The sequence below is a fragment of the Hyalella azteca genome, unplaced genomic scaffold, assembly GCF_000764305.2.
Source record: "Hyalella azteca isolate HAZT.00-mixed unplaced genomic scaffold, Hazt_2.0.2 contig5905, whole genome shotgun sequence".
In the NCBI taxonomy this organism is placed as follows: Eukaryota; Metazoa; Arthropoda; class Malacostraca; order Amphipoda; family Hyalellidae; genus Hyalella; species Hyalella azteca.
The window spans coordinates 35,401-55,574 of NW_025936082.1; the positions used below are offsets into that span (position 1 = coordinate 35,401).

At 39.2% G+C, this 20,174-nt stretch overlaps 1 protein-coding gene across 1 annotated transcript; it reads left to right on the top strand.

The window, feature by feature from the left end:
* Positions 1-4,659: 4,659 nt before the first annotated feature.
* Positions 4,660-13,639, top strand: LOC108666807 (solute carrier family 35 member D3). The gene is made up of 6 exons (XM_018153735.1): positions 4,660-4,716; positions 8,115-8,280; positions 10,621-10,768; positions 11,201-11,347; positions 11,523-11,747; positions 13,431-13,639. The coding sequence occupies exons 1-6, from the start codon at positions 4,712-4,714 to the stop codon at positions 13,637-13,639; spliced, it is 900 nt and encodes a 299-aa protein (XP_018009224.1). The 5' UTR covers positions 4,660-4,711.
* Positions 13,640-20,174: the final 6,535 nt, after the last annotated feature.

A 20,174-nucleotide genomic window follows, 5' to 3' on the forward strand; every position in this document is an offset into this window, starting at 1 on the left:
GTTCAGAGCAGCGCCCGGACCACGGCGAGTTGGACGAAAATTTTGTCAATTATTGTCTACTTTGAAAAATCATATTTCGATATCTATAAAAGCTAGGATCATGAAACAGGGTCCAAATTAAAGGCAAAGACTTGTTCTTTATTGTTAGGGTTGTTGAAAAAATATACAAAACTTTTCCGTAGAGTTGTGAAGAGAAAAGTGAAAAAGTTGGTAAAAAGTTGATCAAATTTGATCAAAGTTTCGCTCACAACTTTGTGAGTTTTGAACTTTTTCAAAATCCGTTTTCACCAGTGTGTTTGTCTCAACAAGACGCATCTTTTTCCCGCTTTTACTATGGCAAAAATGTTTACGGTTTGGCCGCGAGAGTTGAAAAACCACCGAAAAATGGCCGAAAACAATTTTTTCAGGGTCAACTTTGACCCCCAATTTAGGGATGAAGTTTTGACCTGACAAAAAATCGTTCGAAATACCAAACACACTCCAATCCTTTACCTTTCGTTTGAAATGAATCGAATTGCTCTGAGTTTGCAACTTTTTGAGCTATGATCGTTTCCACAATCTCATTTTAGGTAATTTTTTGACCAAATTTCCCCTTTTTTGGGGATTTTGGGGGGGGAAGGAGTGGGAATTTCGGAAATCCGACAAGAAGGTTTGGTAGAAAAAATGTGCGTACGTGTATGTGCCAATTTTCATGAGATTCTAACGGTTGAGCTCCTGGGAAAAATGGCGCGAGTGAAAACTTTGACCTCAAACCCCCCTGTACGTGATTATACAGCAGCAGCATATCAAAAGTGGAGAGTATAAGTTTAGCGTCCGCTTCGCTGGCTGTAGGCACACAGAAAGTGAGCCGCTCCTGCCGAAACAAAACTCGCAAATGGGCGTAAATAATTGCATTTCGCATATTTTTCCAACGATTTCATTATTTATAGCCCACATTTTCCACCATTAGAGTCTTGTGTAACGATCATAAACTCTCGGACCTTCGTCAAATTGATGGTTTTCAAAGAATACGCAATTATACAGCATAAATGGAAAGCTTACCGAAAATCTCAAATCTGGGTAACAATAGTGAGAGAAATTAAATATTTCCATTGCGCAGGGCAGGAAAGATTTTGTTTCTGTAGGAATTTAAAAGCAGAGGAACAATTCTTTTGCTAAGCAAAGTTTTTTAGTTGCAGCATTGTGCAAAATTTTATTCATAAAGCTTCCGACGAACAATTTTGTTACTAAATTGTTACTAGTCTTTGTTTTGATTTCTGTACTTTGTTTGTGTTCGTAGATTTCTGGATTCTACAGGCGTTCGTTGAAAAGTAGTGGATTTTCTCTGGTAATCATTTCGTTATTATCCCTCAGGTAATCATTCTTTCCTTTCATTCGCAGGTAATCATTCCTTTATTTTCCTTCGCATATAATCATTCCTTTGTTTTCCCTCGCAGGTAAATCATTCCTTCATTTTCCCTTTGTTGATTTGTATAAATTGAACTTTTATAACAATTTCCTACAAAGATGCCTTCATGCAAAATTGTATTTATAGATTATTATTATTCGCGTTAAACTGGCACGCAATGAACAAATCTAGAAGCCTTTTTGATCGATTGTTTTGTTTATATATTGGAAAAACTAAAGGAAGTTCGGGAGAGGGTTGGGAACGGAAAAAGTACTGTAAAAAATTAGAAAAAAATTGCCTCTAGAGTCGATAGATATTTGCATTCGAATCGAATGATATGACTCTCGACGTTTTCCTTTATTTTCTCATAAATTCATAGAAATAAAAAGCTATTGTGGTAGTGTTGTTGGGGAATATTCAATAAATAAGCAAACAAAACTTTCGGTTCCCCCAAACATTTAATGAATAATTAGAATAATAAAATAATGATGGATACGATAATGCAGATAAATAAACCGTTTTTTCCTTGGCTCATCTCCTAACTCTGGACTAACGTTTCGGAGCCTTTCTACAAATGCACGAATAAAACGAATAAACAAATCACGGACACTAACAAATCCAAATATAATGATATAATGCAAACTTGGCTAAAATAAGAAATAGATTGATACAAGTAATAATATTTATAGTCGCCGTTATAAACCACTGGATATATGTAAACATGATTATCACAAGAATAACTAGACATAATTCCTACAAGCAAATCTGAGGTGGGATTCCGGTACAATGAAGAAATACAAGCGCATCTAAACGAGGTCACATCAAAGGTGATTCAAAACGCTAATCGATTAATTACAGGAGTCCTATTGCAATCCCTAACAGTGTTCTATACAGTATATATGTGTGAAGTTACAGAAAGATCGGCCAGTAAATACAGAAATTTTCCATTAACCACTCTCCTCAAAAACGTTAAAATGTTCCGATGCCGTCATTACATATATTCATCTGTTATCAAATGTATTCATAACATCTATTCATCTATTAACATCTGTATTCATAACATCTATTCCATTCATTGCGTACTTCAAGCGTTATCCTGACTCACAGTAAATTGAATTCCATGCAATATTTTTCCTATGAATTATTAGTTAAATAAATAAAGCAATATGTGCAACAGTTTAAATATACCATTTATATACTCGTATATTAGTTAACTAATCAAATTGATACCTGCACTGCTATTGCGAAGAAGCTGATTTTCGTTTGTATATTATGCATCGCTGATGCCATAAATGTCTACATCAACTGAGCTACATCATCTGAAATAAAACTATTATAGAGCTCAGTCTTGGGAAAAGCCTATGAAAATAGCATTTCTCAAAGCAGAAAATTTTGAAGCGAAAATTGTTCAAGTTTGTGTGCTGTAAAACAATGAATTTTCAAAGACCATTTTTGAGTCTTTAAAAGTCAAACGAAGTACACAAGAGCTTCCGTAAATTCGTCGATTTCGTCCTTTAGACTCGAGCTGAGATTTATTTTATATGCTTTACTAAACGACGCAAATAAATTGGTTATATCCCGCTTAAAATTAATTCACTTCAGTGCATTGATCAACCGTTGCGTTGATACCGAGCCAGTATTTACGAGTATGTGGTGATGATATTCTTGGAATATTAATTACATCATGTCACACATAGCAGTTCAGTCCAAAATATTTATCCAAGTGTACGAAGCTTTCCTCATTCATTTTCATTAATCATAACACGAACACTTGAAGAGTATTAGCTGGAGCGAGTGAAGTGCACACTTTAGTTTGTTTCACTAACACTCAAGCCTCAGTGGGTGCGACATCTAGCGCGTGAATAACTTTTGTGTGCTATAGTTTTGATATCAAAGTGAACAAATGTGCCTGTCATTAAACTTATTTAGGATAAACAAAAGAAAAGTCAAGCAGTGCTGTTAGGTTATGCTGCTCTCGTTGATTTGGTCATTTTCACCAGACAAATCAATCTCGATAGTAAAATATTATAACTAATCCAATAAAGTAATTATTTTGGGATTTGTTTAAAATACGAATGGAGCAGCATTGCAACTTCTACCGAGCTTATTACCAAAGAATTTCGAAAACATATTAATGCTAAAATATTCCAATATGAGTAAATCATCAATCAAAAATACTAACATTAATTCCTTAAATGATATATAAATTATATTTATTTCGAATGTATATAATTTAAAAATTACTATATCAAATTTCCTGCCTTGTATTGCTGCCTTCTAATAGTACAGTTGTATTTTTTATAAACATCGTACAGCCCGAGGTTTACATCGTAACTAAACATTAGATATAAGCAGAAGTCTAAGCATCATTTCAAGCATTTCATCTTCAGCACGCGTAGCGTTTCATATGTTAATGATCTTTCCTAATGATGCTGCAGATCCTATCATCACACGTTCCCGAAGTCAGATGGGAGATTTTCCATATTAACTCCACGTCGCTTTTAATATCGTTTGATTGGACACGTTCGGCGGGATTTGTGTGAACTAATTAACTGTCTTCTATTCTAATTATGATGCAATTAAAGTTATGAAATGTAAAAGAAATAGTTTTAATTTGTATTTTACTTATTATTGATGTTTTACGAAATGCATTCTGTGTTGATCTGGAATCATGAGCCGACCATCACCTCCGTACCGCTGAATGCAGGCAGCGTCTGTGATAAAAACAATAGGAAAACTGAACTGAAATCTTATTATATTTTCAGTAAATTCTATGCGTTTCATAAGCTGGATTTTAGTCTTTACCTAAAGTCATATTCCCGTCTAATCATAATCTATTGTTCAAACGCCACCGGTGTCTGTAAATAAATTTCTTTGCAAACTGACCAGCGAAAACTGGAATATAAAGACTCGCTGCGACAATAAAATGCCTGGCACCATACCGAACCCGGTGGAAGTCTAGATGCTGTTTCAAACTATCGACAGTTTAGAAAAGATCCGGTCAAAGGACCTGTTTTTTAGATCTCATGTGGACAAGTCACAAAAAGTACAAGAATAGGCCCACATCAGGCCTATTCTTCAGCGACGATATAACTATGCTATGCTACTTTGTGATGGTTGTAACCATCGCTGACAAGCAATCTTAGCAGTCCCAGTCCAAAATATATGTACTGCGTTGTAATGCAATCGCCTTTATTGATTTATATTATTTATTTTACCTGAAAAATTTTAAGAGAAATGTCAAAATTTTATGGAATATAAGTGGTTGAAGCCAGGCACTGGTGACGCTTTACTCTAGCGGGGCTGGAAATCCGCGTCTCCAACATGGCGTAAGTAATTTTGCTGGTTTTGTTTTTTTGGTCAAATTTGCTGAAAACTTTTGTTCATCACTAAAATACATTACACATGTTTCTTAACACAAATTTACTTTACCCTTCATTCAACATTCACATTTCTTTAGCTGTTTTCTCTTTGAAACTTTGCTGAAATGGTGCTTGGAGAAGTTCTATTACCCCCATAATCATGTTAAATTAAAAGGCATCCGTGTTTTGAATGAATCACCTTACAATCTACGTCAAAATGAAAGTCGTGATTCCTTTCACCAAGAACAATGAAGTTACAGGCCGCATTTTTATTTTAATAACAACTGCAAATTCATTAATTGAGAAATCGATCACAAGATTACATATGATAAAAAATATATTTATTCAAAGATCAGCAAAGGGCGACACGGGTTCACATAAAATAGAGAAATGTATTAAATAATAATAATAATTAATATTTGTTTTTTCGTTCGATGATGCCGTACCACTCTTTTTGCACATGTTACGTGTATTTAGATAATATTATCTCATATCATGTTTACTTGATAACGCAGATCCTGAACTTGAACTAATAACCGTAGCAGCAGCTGGTACGGGTTAGAACTCAGAACTTTTCGATTGTGAAATTTTTTTCTTTCACTGGGTAGAATTTTGAAATATTATACCAGTCCTTGATTGCTGTCTGGAACAAATGAAAAATACACATCTTTCACGAAAAATTATTTACTTGTTGAGAAATAATGTGCTCAATAAATAATTAGTAGTGAAAATCACAATATATACAAAGGAGATTAAAATCTAACAAGAAGATTACCTTTGGAAATTCATAAATTTACTTTCAAATTCTTGTGAACTTGCGACTCAGGCAGACTAACGACACAAGTACTTACACTTAACGATACAAGTTTAACTCAAGAAGTACGCATTAAATGCTGATAAGAATAAGCGGCGTTCAGTAACAAACACAAATTGGGATTGCAGTAGAACAACTTGAGTAGTGAGCGTAGTAGAGTTTTATACTAAACTGAGTTCACGACAGCACTTCGAAGTCCACGCATTTTACAGTCAAAAACCACACCGCATGCACGCGACGTGGTGCGCTCCCGACGAACTTGCTGAGTCGCGCTCCCACTTCTCACGCTCCCATCTTGGTGCACTTGGTCGCTCGACCGCTCACCCTGACATTAAATCTAATAGTTTTCACAAAGTCACATGGCATATTTTTCTCGAGTCAAGCTCAACATGATCCTTGTAAATAACTATAAATAGATTAAATACGTATGCATCAATAACTGCTTATATCTTTTGTCGGAAAAAACTACGGTTCTTACCTGCTCGGACTGGAATCAATAATATAGGATGAATCTCCTATCATGTAAAAATTTCAATACGCCTTTTAAATTGGTTTCTCTGCTACCTCATCATTTCAACTGCATTGAGGTCTTTTTTACCTCACCTGACCATACGTGACCTGACCTGATGTGACCTGACCTTACCTAGCCAGATCTGACCAAAACTAACCTAACTTAACCTAACCTGCCTAACCTGACCTGACCATAACTAACCCAATCTAACCTTACCCAATATAACCTAACCTAACCTAACCCAACCTAACCTAATCTACTTAACTTACCTAATCTACCCTAATCTACCTAATCTAATCTAACCTACCTAACCTACCTAATCTAATCTAACCTACCTAACCTAACCAATTCATCGTTGCAAAAATGCAATGATGAAATTTAATGATGAATTGCTATAGTGATGAAACGTCTCGCATGAAGAGGTGTCTGCCCACTGGTTTATTGACATATACGTGATTAATTGAAACGTCTGTAAATTAAAAAACTTCTCTGCCCTGCCATAACGACATCAAGTTCCCGGGTAATGGCACACTTCCGAATTAATGGTATGAACTCGATTTGTACAAGAGAAACTTATAATTAATTTTATCTTGATTTATAGCATCTACCCCAACAGTCTGAACTCATCATGGGGATTGATGAACATTCGCGGCCAGGCATAACGGTCCTATTGTTGGCAACGCAAATAACGTAGAGCTCAACTTGCACTCTGAAAAATATTTATGTCATACTGTCCAACTAGTGGCAAACTTTCCCTTACACGGCACGAGGGTGCAAAGAACGGACACAGCACTGATAACTGGGTCAAGATGACCCACACAAGTACAGAAAGTGCATCGCTATTAGGATAAAATCGCAATAATTTCTTTGAGTGTATACTTACTTGCCTATGTGTATGTTGGTCGCCTCCGTTGGATAAAGACTTTCTGGTCAACGACAAACAATTTTCATTCATTTGCCTAATGGCTTCTTTGTAGCAACAGCATCTGCAGCCTGTTGTTGGCACAGCGTTTGACTGTGGTGACAGCTGAACGCCTGTTATATCAACAGCTGTACGCCTGTTTTATTACCAGCTGGACTCCTGTTTTATTAACTGCTAATCGCCTGTTTATCAACAGCTAGACGCCTATTTTATTAAAAGCTGAATGCCTGATTTATTAACTGCTGGACGCCAGTATTATTAAAAGCTGGACGCATGTGGTAATAACAGCCGGACGACCGTTTTATTAACAGCTGGACGCCTGTTTTGTTAGCAGCTAAACACTGGTTATAATGACGAATAACCACTTCTCACCGAAGAAACAAGTGTAGGGGCGAGGGAAAATAATTTCATTGCACTCGCGTGTGTTATAGTGGGTTTGTTATATATCCTCTGCATCGTGCATACATCTAATATATTAGATAAATGTTGAAAAGCGCTTGGGCCACATTGATTGGTAATAAAGCAGCAGTATCTCTCGTAAAATATATAGAATCAAATGCGATTGAGATTCATAAGACACTGAAGGCCCTGTTGGCCGTATTCTGTTCGTAACCATCCGAACACCTAGCTTATTTCGACCAGAATTTTCACGACCAGTTGCGGGTATCGAGCCCTCAATTTGCTGCAGCAATCTTGGTGATTTTATACACTCTGCCACCAGGAGATTTGGCTAAATATTGGCTTGGAGACTGACAATCTGACACGCATTCATTTCTCTCAGTCTGCTAGCTTCTGCAACATCAGCTCCTTTGGGCCGGTGTATCTGCATCGCCTCAAGACCTAAAGATTTCTTTTAGGGTCTCCGATTGTTCTCGTTTTTACCTCTTTTTCCTGCCGTTATTTTTATTTTTAGTTTAGGATTATCTCAGTTTTATTTTTATCTCAGTTTTATCTCAGTTTCCTCGAGATGCGACGTAACCTTGAAGTACTGATTGTACAGGACTTCACCCGCCGGAATCACTACAGAATTACAATAATTAATCACTACAGAATTACAATAATTAAAATATGAATAATAAATTGTGCTGAGCGTGTGATTATGAATCTCTTTCTTGAAGAACTCCTGTGGATGGTGGGGCTGGTGGCGGCACCGGTGGCGGGAGGCGGCGGGAGTTGATGGCGGTGCTGTTCTTCTTCGTAACGTCCTTGACAATAACGTTCATCAACAAGGCCGTGGTTTTTAGCTTCAACTTCAACCTGCCCTTCCTTATCATGACTATGCAGGTGCGTTAGACTCCAACCTGCCAACTTCATATAGTGTATAACGTCTGTTATTCAATTTTGTTTGTTTTGTCCAATTTTGTTATTCAAAGCATAATAATAATTAAAAGCATAAGCATAATTGATAGCTTCACAGCTGTAGAATCATGCTTCAGGACATGTGGATCATGACATATGGATCATGACATATGGATAATGGCATATGGATAATGGCATATGGATCATGACATTTGGATCATGACATATGATCATGACATATGGATAATGGCATATGGACCATGACATATGGATCATGACATATGGATCATGACATATGGATCATGAATATTCAATAAAAAATTATATTAAAACAGTATTCTAAGTAAATCTATTGATAATAATATTTACACACGATAGTCACACTTAAAAATCATTCACAAGTACAAGGCAAGTACCTCCGTCACATCTCGGCACAAAACAATAACAAGTGCAGCGTTCTAGAGTGCGGACGTGAACAGCGAGGTTGTCTCTAAACCTAAAATTTCAAAAATATGTACCCAATTAAAACCCTATACCAAGAGACGTTGAAACAACATTGATTACGAGTTGATTTCGTTTAAACAACGTTTAATCGCGTTATTTTAACGTCATATGTCTTGTGATGCTGCCATATCTCTTTGGTGCTGCCGTGTAACTGTTGTTGCAACGTTAATTAGGGGGAGGTCTACCGTAAAATTTTCGGATTTGGCATTTTCGGTTTTTAGTCTCATCTTAAAGCTGACATTCTGCCCTATCCAATGGTACCACTGCGATCTCTGTGATTTAATTTATACGTTCATGACGGCTCTTTAAAGGGGGGCGGGTGGGGGAGTTCCTTCACTAATTAGATACAAAGTAATTAGCTGCAGAGCATTTTAAATATAGTGTCTGATTGAGTTGCGCTTTAGTTGCTCCTTTAGTCTCATCTCAAAGCTGACATTCAGAGCTATTCAACGCGTACCAAATGACATATGGATCATGACATATGGATCATGACATATGGATAATGACATATGGATCATGACATACTAGGCCCAAGCATCAACGTTTCAATGCGGCTCATTATCGTAATTCAAACCCGACAAACTTCGCGTTTCGAGAGGAATTTAAAGTCGACTTGTATTCCATATCTAATATTTCAAGTTCAAGTCCTAAACCTTCCTGAAAATTTAAACAAAAAACTATTAAATAAAATGCTAAAGATCACTAGGGTGCTAAGAATGATAAAATATATTCAATAAAAAATTATATTAAAACAGTATTCTAAGCAAATCTATTGATAATAATATTTACACACGATAGTCACACTTAAAAATCATTCACAAGAACAAGGCAAGTACCTCCGTCACATCTCAGCACAAAATAAAAACAAGTGCAGCGTTCCTAGAGTGCGGACGTGAACAGCGAGGTTGTCTCTAAACCTAAAATTTCAAAAATATGTATCCAATTAAAACCCTATATAACAACCTATGGATCATGGCATATGGATCATTACCCTGCTACCAAGAGACGTTGAAACAACATTGATTACGAGTTGATTTCGTTTAAACAACGTTTAATCGCGTTATTTTAACGTCATACAGTATGTCTTGTGATGTTGCCATATCTCTTTGGTGCTGCCGTGTAACTGTTGTTGCAACGTTAATTAGGGGGAGGTCTACCGTAAAATTTTCCGTAAAAACCGGATTTGGCATTTTCGGTTTTTAGTCTCATCTTAAAGCTGACATTCTGCCCTATCCAATGGTACCACTGCGATCTCTGTACGTTAATTTATACGTTCATGACGGCTCTTTAAAGGGGGGCGGGTGGGGGAGATCTTTCACTAATTAGATACAAAGTAATTAGCTGCTGAGCATTTTAAATATAGTGTCTGATTGAGTTACGATTTAGTTGCTCGTTTAGTCCCATCTTAAAGCTGACATTCTGAGCTATTCAACGGTACCACTGCCGTACTTGTCATACTCTCAGAACACACTTGTCATACTCTCAGGACACACTTGTCATACTCTCAGGACGCACTTGTCATACTCACAGGACACACTTGTAGTACTCTTATTTCGAAGAGGGAGCATCCTAGAACAACTTCAGGCCGGGTGTAGCGACTACTGGGCAAAAACCTAGACATTACGCTATTTTTGTTAGGGATGATGGTTCTTACAGTAAACATTACCCATGTTGTGCGCTCTTACAATGTGATACGCTTTGATATCAAATTCATATTAGTTGAGCGCTGAACTCACAGTTGGATTTACCATACCAATCATTCGCTCTTGATGTTGTTAACATATATGTTCTGCACTCCCTCAAATTCCTTGGACTGCGCAGATGGCGCTGATGGTCACCTCGCTGTGGACGCTGTCCATGTGCGAGGTGGTCAGCCTGCCGCCCTACACGCTGGCCGCCGGATGGGCCTTCAAGTGGCCGTCGCTGTGCTACGTCATGCACGGCGTCTTCTCCTTCTACGCCATCGCAGGTCACTTATTTGCGTATAAATTTTGTACCAATTGTGAAGGTGAACTTGATGCAAGCAGCACCATCACTTGACATGACACAACCACCACCATCACATGACATGACACAACCACCACCATCACATGACATGACACAACCACCACCATCACTTGACATGACACAACCACCACCATCACTTGACATGACACAACCACCACCATCACATCACATGACACAACCACCACCATCACATCACATGATACAACTGCAGGAGTGATGGGTTGCTTGATAACTTGATTCAAAAATTCATTTACTTATCGAGCCCTGGGCTAAGCTGCTAGGGTAATGCATGTTATGTTATATAATTAAAAATTTATTCCTGCTTAGGTTTTAAACTCTTCCGTAAATATTCCGATTTTCGGTTCATGTTTTATATTTTATATTGTCTGGGCAGGTTTGAACATCCCGATGTACGGCGCCCTGCGGCGCTTTATCCCAATCATCACCCTGCTGCTCACGGTGGTGATGTTGAAGAAGGGCTTCCCTTCCTGCCTCATCACATCCTCCATCTTCCTCATCACAGCTGGCTGCGTCGTGGCAGGTGGGTCTGTACAGACATCCTGTCACATTATCCTGTCTCATCTTCCTGTCTCAAAATCCTGTCTCATCGCATCCTCCATCTTCCTCATCACAGCATGCTGCGTCGTGGCCAACGTATGATACGCTCTGATAATCGTCGTATCGTACGTTCTCTGATAATCTTCGCGTTTTGGCAGGTGCCGGTGACCTGACGTACGATACATTCGCCTACCTTTTTGGCCTACTGAGCGCGTTAGCCCAAGCCCTCGCCAACAGTCTGGTGCAGTACCACACCGAGCAAGAGAAGCTGTCGCCGTCGCGCATCCTGCAGCTCAACTCCCACAACGTCCTACTGCCCGCCGTCGTCCTGAGTTTGGCCGTCGGCGAGCCTTATAAGGCTCTCAGTAACCCCTACTGGAAAGGTGTTGTGATAACGTTCGTCAGGTACATGAAGTGACTTACGTACATCAAATAACGTTAATATTCGTCCTCAATGGTCAAAATTGAGTATTCTTCTGGCAAAAATTTTGTGCTGGAAAATAATGAAATAACAAACTACCTAATCTCATTTAATATTGCGGTATGTTGATGCCTTAATCCCTGTTCTCCATACAGTAACAAAAAGACCTCTCACGAACTGATACAACAGTAATGTTACCAGAAGCTACGAAAAATCTGCAGTAATAGATAAATAATTTGGTGGCACAACTCATTCATTCTCAACGTGAACGAAATTTTCACGATGCAAGGTGATGCGATCCGAGCTTTTCTTGTCGCTGTCTGTCGATTCGGAACAGTCTTGATGTTTTGAATAGACATAATCTTCATATTTTAGTCTGTTTATGAAGGAATTGACCGAATAAACACAATACATTAGTATACGGAGAAAAGTATACGCTATTTAAATATATTCATGTTTTGTAATTTATTTCCGTTCACCAATTCCTTTACCGTTTCAATTGCAGTTTATCTGTATATTATTCATTTCTATTGCATTTTCATTGCCCCTTCTTCGTTCCAGTCGAAGTTCTCTCGTATTACTCTGTTTGTAAGTCATTTTTTATTTTCCATGAATATTCATAAACACAAATTTCAAAAAATTTTGTTGATTGCGTCAATCCGCATTGTTGCTGTGGAAATTATGTGGTTATTGGAGTAAAATTCCTACAAAGCTGATTTTTTTACCCATTAAACTTTTATTCTCAAAGGAGTTGTTCATCCTAGCTCTTTTAATGAAGATAGTCACGTATTGTCCGATTGACGTACACTCTAGATCATGCCTGAAACCTGATAAAATATGTGAAAAATTAAAGCAATGTTTAAGCCGTACACAATTCTTGTAGGCTGAAACCATCGGAAGAGCAGTGATGGAGCAGGCATCTCTACGTAGTTTTAAAGATTATGTCATGCATAGTATTTTGTATAGTCCAGTATAGTGGTGCCTGCGTTGGTTGACGAGGCCAAATTTGGCCTGTCGCCGATTCCAAATATAGAAGAATTCGTACAGCTTGCTGAGGTTTCAAACCAGCAACTCACTGCTGCAAACATGAGCTTGGTCACCTTACTAATTTGCCCAGAACTTTCATAGTAGGCAAGGATTGAACAGCAAATCGCTTTTCTGAACTTGGTTCTCTAAACTTTGACCAATTCCTTTATTGATCAAAGTTTGGCCATTCTTAATAAATTTTTTAAAGGGGCCATTCTTATTAAAAGAGCCATTCTTATTAAATTTTTCTCGCAATTATTGAATTAAATTTGATTCAAACTGTGAATCAGCCGCTTCCCGCTTTGTTGATTTTAATTTTGTTGTAAAGATATCAGTATACTTCCGGCATATCTTGTCGTGTTGCAAATCTGACTTTTTTCTCTAATCTGCGCACGCTTCGGTTCCGAATCAGTCTTGAGAATTCACATTCTTCACACAGACCTTTAATTAACATTTATTACAGAGATAATTATATGCAGCGAATTGTTGATCAACAAAATTTCTTGCAACCTCATCGCGCTTGAGATGTGAGGCGTCTGTTAGAATTCATGGTTCGATTGATATTAACATTATGTTTACTCATGAACCACATCAACGAGCCATATATTTTGTTACACAGGTCTTGTGATGAACACCACCGGCGGCATCATGTTTTCTTGTGGAAAATACCGTGAACGGTCCAAGGCAGCCATGTCGAAGAACGACATCTTGAACGATCAGAACCTCGACCAAGTCTTATCAGCCCCTAGTGCGATGATATCAAGTGGCTCTCGAACTTCTTCCAAGGCTTCGTTGATTTCAGAAAATCTCGAGGAGGGGCGTCTCTAGGATGGATTATTTCATTTATCAGAATCATTCACTACTCAGATTTCTTTGACCCGCGCGAACAGCTCTTCAAAAATGCTTTACGGCTGAGACGAAACTCAGGGATAGGTTAACAAAATTAAAATGCATATGTTATCCGTTCTGCATGAACGCCATAATATTTTAATGTATATAAGTTTATCCAATTTTATAAACTTAATTGAAAACATTACTTCGGTTAGATCTGCAAGCGTGGTTTACGAATAAGTATATACTGTATACTGTGTATGATTTTGGCCCTTGGTCTCTGAAGATGCTATCGATCAATCGGTGGCGCAGGGCTCAATCGTGTTTTTCATTACATTCGGTGTCAACTTTTTCATATTCTCCTCGTGTTTACTATCGAACTCATTCAATTTCGTAATATTGGTATGTATATTTTTTGCTGGTGAACCCTATGAAAATTTTAAAGAGCCATTGCTCTTGTTTGTTCACAGTTCTAGTCCATAAGCGTAACATCAGCTTTGATAATCAGTATTTTTTTATTTTTAAATAACAATTGTAAGCATGCGTGTGGACGTACGAAGAAAAAGAACTCTCAAACTGATGGACTTGAGCCACGAACTTGCGTGGCTGACCTATCTAAGACCTGTCTCTTATACACATCTAGATGTGTATAAGAGACAGTGCCAGAGCCGCCCCAGAGCAGGCGTTGGGCAGGTTTGAGCAGGCGGTGCTCAGTAAGGGCTGCGTGACGGCAGGACAGAGCACACCTGGGCAGGTACTCAGAAGCTAATTAGCGCTGATACGCGGCTGGCGATATCGTCTCTAAAGCGGACATTTCTGCTCTATCGCTGCTCTGTCGCGTCTCTACGTCGGCTCTGCAGCCGGCGACGGCCTGCTCTATTCCCTGCCCAAAATTTTAACTGGGTAGTGCGTCAATCTTGGTGCTCTGAACTTTAGCCACTGGGCCACCCTGCCCACAACAAAGATACTCGCATTACAAGCGTGTTTATGTTCACACTCATGCTGCATGCAATGCTCTTGTACAGAAATGCACGTGCATTCGAGTGCGTGTGCATGTGCATATGAATCATCTGTATTTCCTGTGCAATGGCTTGTCACACCTCGCGCTAAGAACATAAGCCAGTTTCTAAGCAAATAAACATGGGCCTGCCTAACCAACGGCTCTTTTTTGGCCATAATAAACTGGCAAAAAACGCTGGAAAATGGCTGCTATTTACAATACAATATTTACAACAGAAAGCCAGTGCTCGCGTAACATATCTTCAATTTAAAACCTTGCGATCATCGACTCGCAGTATATAATAATCTGCTTTAGAATATAATCTATAATACCCTTTCTTGCAATAAATGGTTTTATATTAATAGAATGAAACATATTAAGTGACTTTCAGTTAATAATCTGTTTATAATGCTTTCAAATAAATAAAATTTGAGATATAAAGGTTGAAGAGACTCCCTTCGTGACAACTCTAGATATTCCGTTCATTTCTGTTTACCTTGGTATATTTGATAACATGGAAACGATTTTTTCAGTGATAACTAGCTGCGTCAGATTGTTCAGGCTTAAATATCAACAAAGTTATGCTTAATCTTAAACTTGTGCAACTCATCAATCTGACAAGTAGGTATTCAGACCATTAGAATGTCTGGTAGAAGTTAAGTATACCTTTCTTGATATATTCAGTTTTTGATCTGTTCACGTATTATCTTGCGTTAACACCATAAATTTCCCAAATGAAATTCAATTTGATTCAGGAAGAGATAAAATGTTTTCTTTATTTTATCATTTCTCCTCGAGGTGTTAGACGAACATGGTAAAAACTTGGCTGAAACTTTTTTACCATCTGATTTTTATCAATGCAAACAAAGCAGGTTTCTGCCATTCGAAATACTTACAATTTTAATACAACTGATAAATTCCTTTACAAGCCTGCAAAGTTAAAATGTTCACTAATATAAAAATGACTTCTTACGGTATACATAGTTTAATTATTCCTACCACCATTCTTACAATCCTTCAAATAAGTAAATAAATAAATTTATAACGTTTTTCATACAGCGCAGCACTTTCATTAAATAACTTCAACTGACGACTAAGATCATGATAAAAAAATGTTCATATTCCAAAATTTATATTAATGCATTAAATTTATTCAGCATCATATGCTGAACACGGTTATGTGTACAGCAGCACAGTTATGTGTACAGCAGCACAGTTATGTGTACAGCAGCACGGTTATGTGTACAGCAGCACGGTTATGTGTACAGCAGCACCTGTCTCTTATACACATCTAGATGTGTATAAGAGACAGTCCATGAATTATCTACGTATTCGGCTCCCGGGCCGGATGGGGTCCCTGCAGTATTACTGAAAAGATGTGTCGGTGCACTAAAGGTCCCTCTGACTTTGCTCTGGAAAACATCATTGAGAGAAGGAAATGTCCCAAGTGACCTTAAATTAGGGCTAATTACCCCTATCTACAAAGGAGGCGCAAGAGACAAACCTCAAAATTATACTAAGGATACTAAGGGGGGATCTTGCAGTCTCCCCCTTCTCTCGTTGTGATATGTCTGAATCTTGTGTACAGTAGCACGGTTATGTGTACAGTAGCACGGTTATGTGTACAGCAGCACTGTTATGTGTACAGTAGCACGCTCATGTGTACAGCAGCTCAGTTATGTGTCCAGTAGCACAGTCATGTGTACAGTAGCACGGTTATGTGTACAGCAGCACTGTTATGCGTACAGTAGCACTGTTATGTGTACAGCAGCACTGTTATGTGTACAGTAGCACTGTTATGTGTACAGCAGCACAGTTATGTGTACAGCAGCACGGTTATGTGTACAGCAGCACAGTTATGTGTACAGCAGCACAGTTATGTGTACAGCAGCACGGTTATGTGTACAGCAGCACAGTTATGTGTACAGCAGCACGGTTATGTGTACAGCAGCACGGTCATGTGTACAGCAACACGGTTATGTGTACAGTGGCACAGTTATGTGTACAGTAGTACGGATATGTGTACAGTAGCACAGTTATGTGTACAGTAGCACTGTTATGTGTACAGTAGCTCAGTTATGTGTCCAGTAGCACAGTTATGTGTACAGTAGCTCAGTTATGTGTCCAGTAGCACAGTCGTGTGTACAGTAGCATGGTTATGTGTACAGCAGCACTGTTATGTGTACAGTAGCACTAAAATGTGTACAGTAGCACGGTTATGTGTACAGTAGCACTGTTATGTGTGCATTAACACAGTAATGTGTTCAGTAGCACGGTCATGCGTACAGTAGCACGGTTATGTGTACAGTAGCACGGTTATATGTACAGTAGCACGGTTATGAGCTATTGTACACATCAGAGTACACATAATCTTACGCATGTCACGTGATTACGTACATTTCAGATTACTCTTAATTACATACAATCAAAGCCTCCGTGGGGCCTCTGAAATATAACGATGTCCGTGTTAGAGACGACCAGGGCATGTGCGAACTACTGGGAGCGCAGTTTGAGAAAGTATTCAGCAAACCCAGATAGTCAAGACAGGAGAACGAAATTGGAGACATTCAAGACCCACCTGGAGGGCGGGAGCTGATGAACATTGAGTTTGAAACAGCGGATCTAGAGAGGAGTATCCAAGAATTATCGACTTGTTCGGCCCCCGGGCCAGAGAATAAACCATGGTGTGTTACTGAAAAATGTGTCGGTGCACTAAAGGTCCCTCTGACTTCACTCTGGACAACAGCATTGAGAGAAGGAAACGTTCCTAGTTACCTAAAATTAAGGCTTATAATCCATTTGATCTTCCCAAACTACAAAGGAGGTGAGAGAGATCAACCCCAAAACTACAGGCCGGTTACACACACGTAACCGGCCGTAATAACCGGCCGGTTACGTAACCGGCCGTTACGTAACATCACACGTAATAAAAGTATTTGAGATGGTGGTTGCCATAAGGGTGGTGCTGCAGGAAGCTGACCTTTCAACAGAAGGCAACGCGGTTTTAGACGAAATCGCTCCTGTTTGTCTCAGTTACTGGAACATCACCACCAAATCTTTGCCGTGCTGTAGGAGGGGCCGGGGTGGATGTGGTGTATTTTGATTTCGCGAAAGTGTTAACATAGTTGACCATGGAGTTTTCTTCAGAAAATTAAGACTACCGAGGTTCGATGGTGAATTGTTGGCACGGATACAAAGTTTCCTAACAGAAAGGCTATAAGCTGTCGTTGTTGGAGGCTCGAGATCGAGCGAGGCTAGGGCGAAGAGTGGAGTATGACAGGGAACGGTACTCGGCCCGATCCTCTTCCTCATTCGCATCACATGGAAAATGATAACAAGAATGACACCAAACTTCGAAAGCAAGACCTTCAGGTTTGTGACATACCATAACGAGAGAAGAGGGAGACTGCAGGATTCCCCCACTACGTAATAGATCTGCAGTCAGATATCAATTTCGGCCGAAAGAAATCAATACGTCTCTTGAAAGACCTTCAACAGACGACTGGACATATTTCTGGGCAAAATCTCTCATCAACCGCCTCTGCACCACTACCGACAGCGAGAAGCGAGCAACAGCATCGTGCATCAGCTGGCCATGCGGGGGGTTGATGCGCGATAATCAGAGGCGGCAATCCATCGTGGCCTGGGACTGCTACGTCCTAAACAAATACTAAGGATACTTATTACACACTAGTCTAGCAGCAAAGTTCATTACGGATTGCAGTTTATTAAGTGCGCGGTCGGAAGTCCATAGAGTGTTGCATAACCCTAGTCCAATCTGGACAGAACGAGCGCCACCACGAGGGCCTCGAGAAACAGCGACTATCGCTACGGATTCATCACAGAGCGCCAAAACAAGCGGTGATGGCTTTGCTCACCGCTCACCGCTGGACTCGGAACAAATGCTCATAGAAAGGAGTTCCGAGTCCAGCTGAATGCCGAGGTTGCGAACCGTAGACGCAGGCGTGATGAACTCGCTAATTAAGCAGGGTTGGCCTGAAGCTAATGTTGGCGCCGAGCTGTTGCAAACCAGATAAATTCGTTTTTTATGTATTTTGAGACAGTTGGAATGCATCAAGTCTGAGACGGCGTCCATGCAGGCAGACTTCCGGTCCTGCAACGCTGTAACGTCAGGCGGCGAATAGTAACCGTCTATTTGGCGCCGTCGGCGAACATATGCGGATTCAAACTGTGTGAATCAACTATGTTCAATAAGTCCACCGTATGGATGTAATAGAAAGAAGATCGAGCCGAGGACTGACCCCGGTGGTACGCCGCGCGGCCGCAAGGGTCCAACGTTGGCAAAGAAGAGTGCCCGTGTCGAACGCAGTGGAATCTATTGATGATATAATCATCACTGTGCTGCGCATGCCGAATCATACGTCAAGTCGACGCAATAAATTGGCGTGATGGACCGTGTTAATTGCGACCGATTGGTTGAGTGAAGCCATTACCGCAATTTTACCGCTGTCAACTGTTCCCAGAATATCTGAAAGCACTTTCCATCTGAAAAGCACAGAATATCTGAAAGCACGACAGCTCCCGTCGAGTAGAGTTGACGGTATGTAAACTGGATGCGAGGTATGAAACTAGACTGCTGAAGATAACCAGTTATTCAGCTGTCCGGCCACACACGTTCCATGAGTTTCGACAAAACTGACAGGTTATATATCTGTTGATATGATTTGGAAAATGAAGGGCCATGGTCTGTTTTTTAACAGCAGTGTATTGTAGGTTGATTTGAATTACTTTGGAACAACATACAATTATTGTCAACGGAGCATCGGCTGATGACGCTCGCGCAGCATAAGTTTTATTTGAGGAAGTAAATCGAAAACTGGTAAAAATTTGTTTATGTTAAGGGATTTGGCAAATAAAAGAAACACGTCTGGTCTAATGAAAAACGAAAATTTCTGATTGGCGGGGAACTCTTGTGCCTCAAATAGAGGCTTTTTTAAATGACGCATGAAATCTTCTGGAGTGGCTATAGGAATTTAAGATTAAGGGAGATGCTGGAGTTGCCAGGTCAAAATGTAGTAATTGAGGAAAATTATAAATTATCCTCGAAATATTTGTATGTATGCCAGGTTTTAAAAACCTAATCATAAATATTTAAATTTTGTTTATCGACCCCTGCGACTCCTATCAATTTATTGACTTGATATTATCAACAGTTATTGACCTGATATTAGCAGCTACTATTGACCTCATATGAACTGCTATTACTTACATGATATTAGCTACTATCATTGACTTGACATTACCAGCTATTATTAATTTGATATTAGCAGCTTTTATTGACTTGATATTGCAGCTATTATTGACTTGATATTAGCAGCTATTATTGACTTGATATTAGCAGCTATTATTGACTTGATATTAGCAGCTATTATTGACTTGATATTTGCAGCTATTATTGACTTGCTATTAGCAGCTATTATTGACTGGTCGCCTGTCTGTTGCGACGCAGGCTCTGTCTCTTATACACATCTCATTAGTATATTGTAGCGCGCTGTTCCTGGCCATCTGTTT

Bases quoted from the DNA above. Each gene is read 5' to 3' on its own strand.
- LOC108666807 (XM_018153735.1), top strand. The intron at 8,281-10,620 runs GTGCGTTAGACT...TGGACTGCGCAG, and splicing joins TCCTTATCATGACTATGCAG to ATGGCGCTGATGGTCACCTC. The intron at 11,748-13,430 runs GTGTTGTGATAA...TTTGTTACACAG, and splicing joins CAGTAACCCCTACTGGAAAG to GTCTTGTGATGAACACCACC.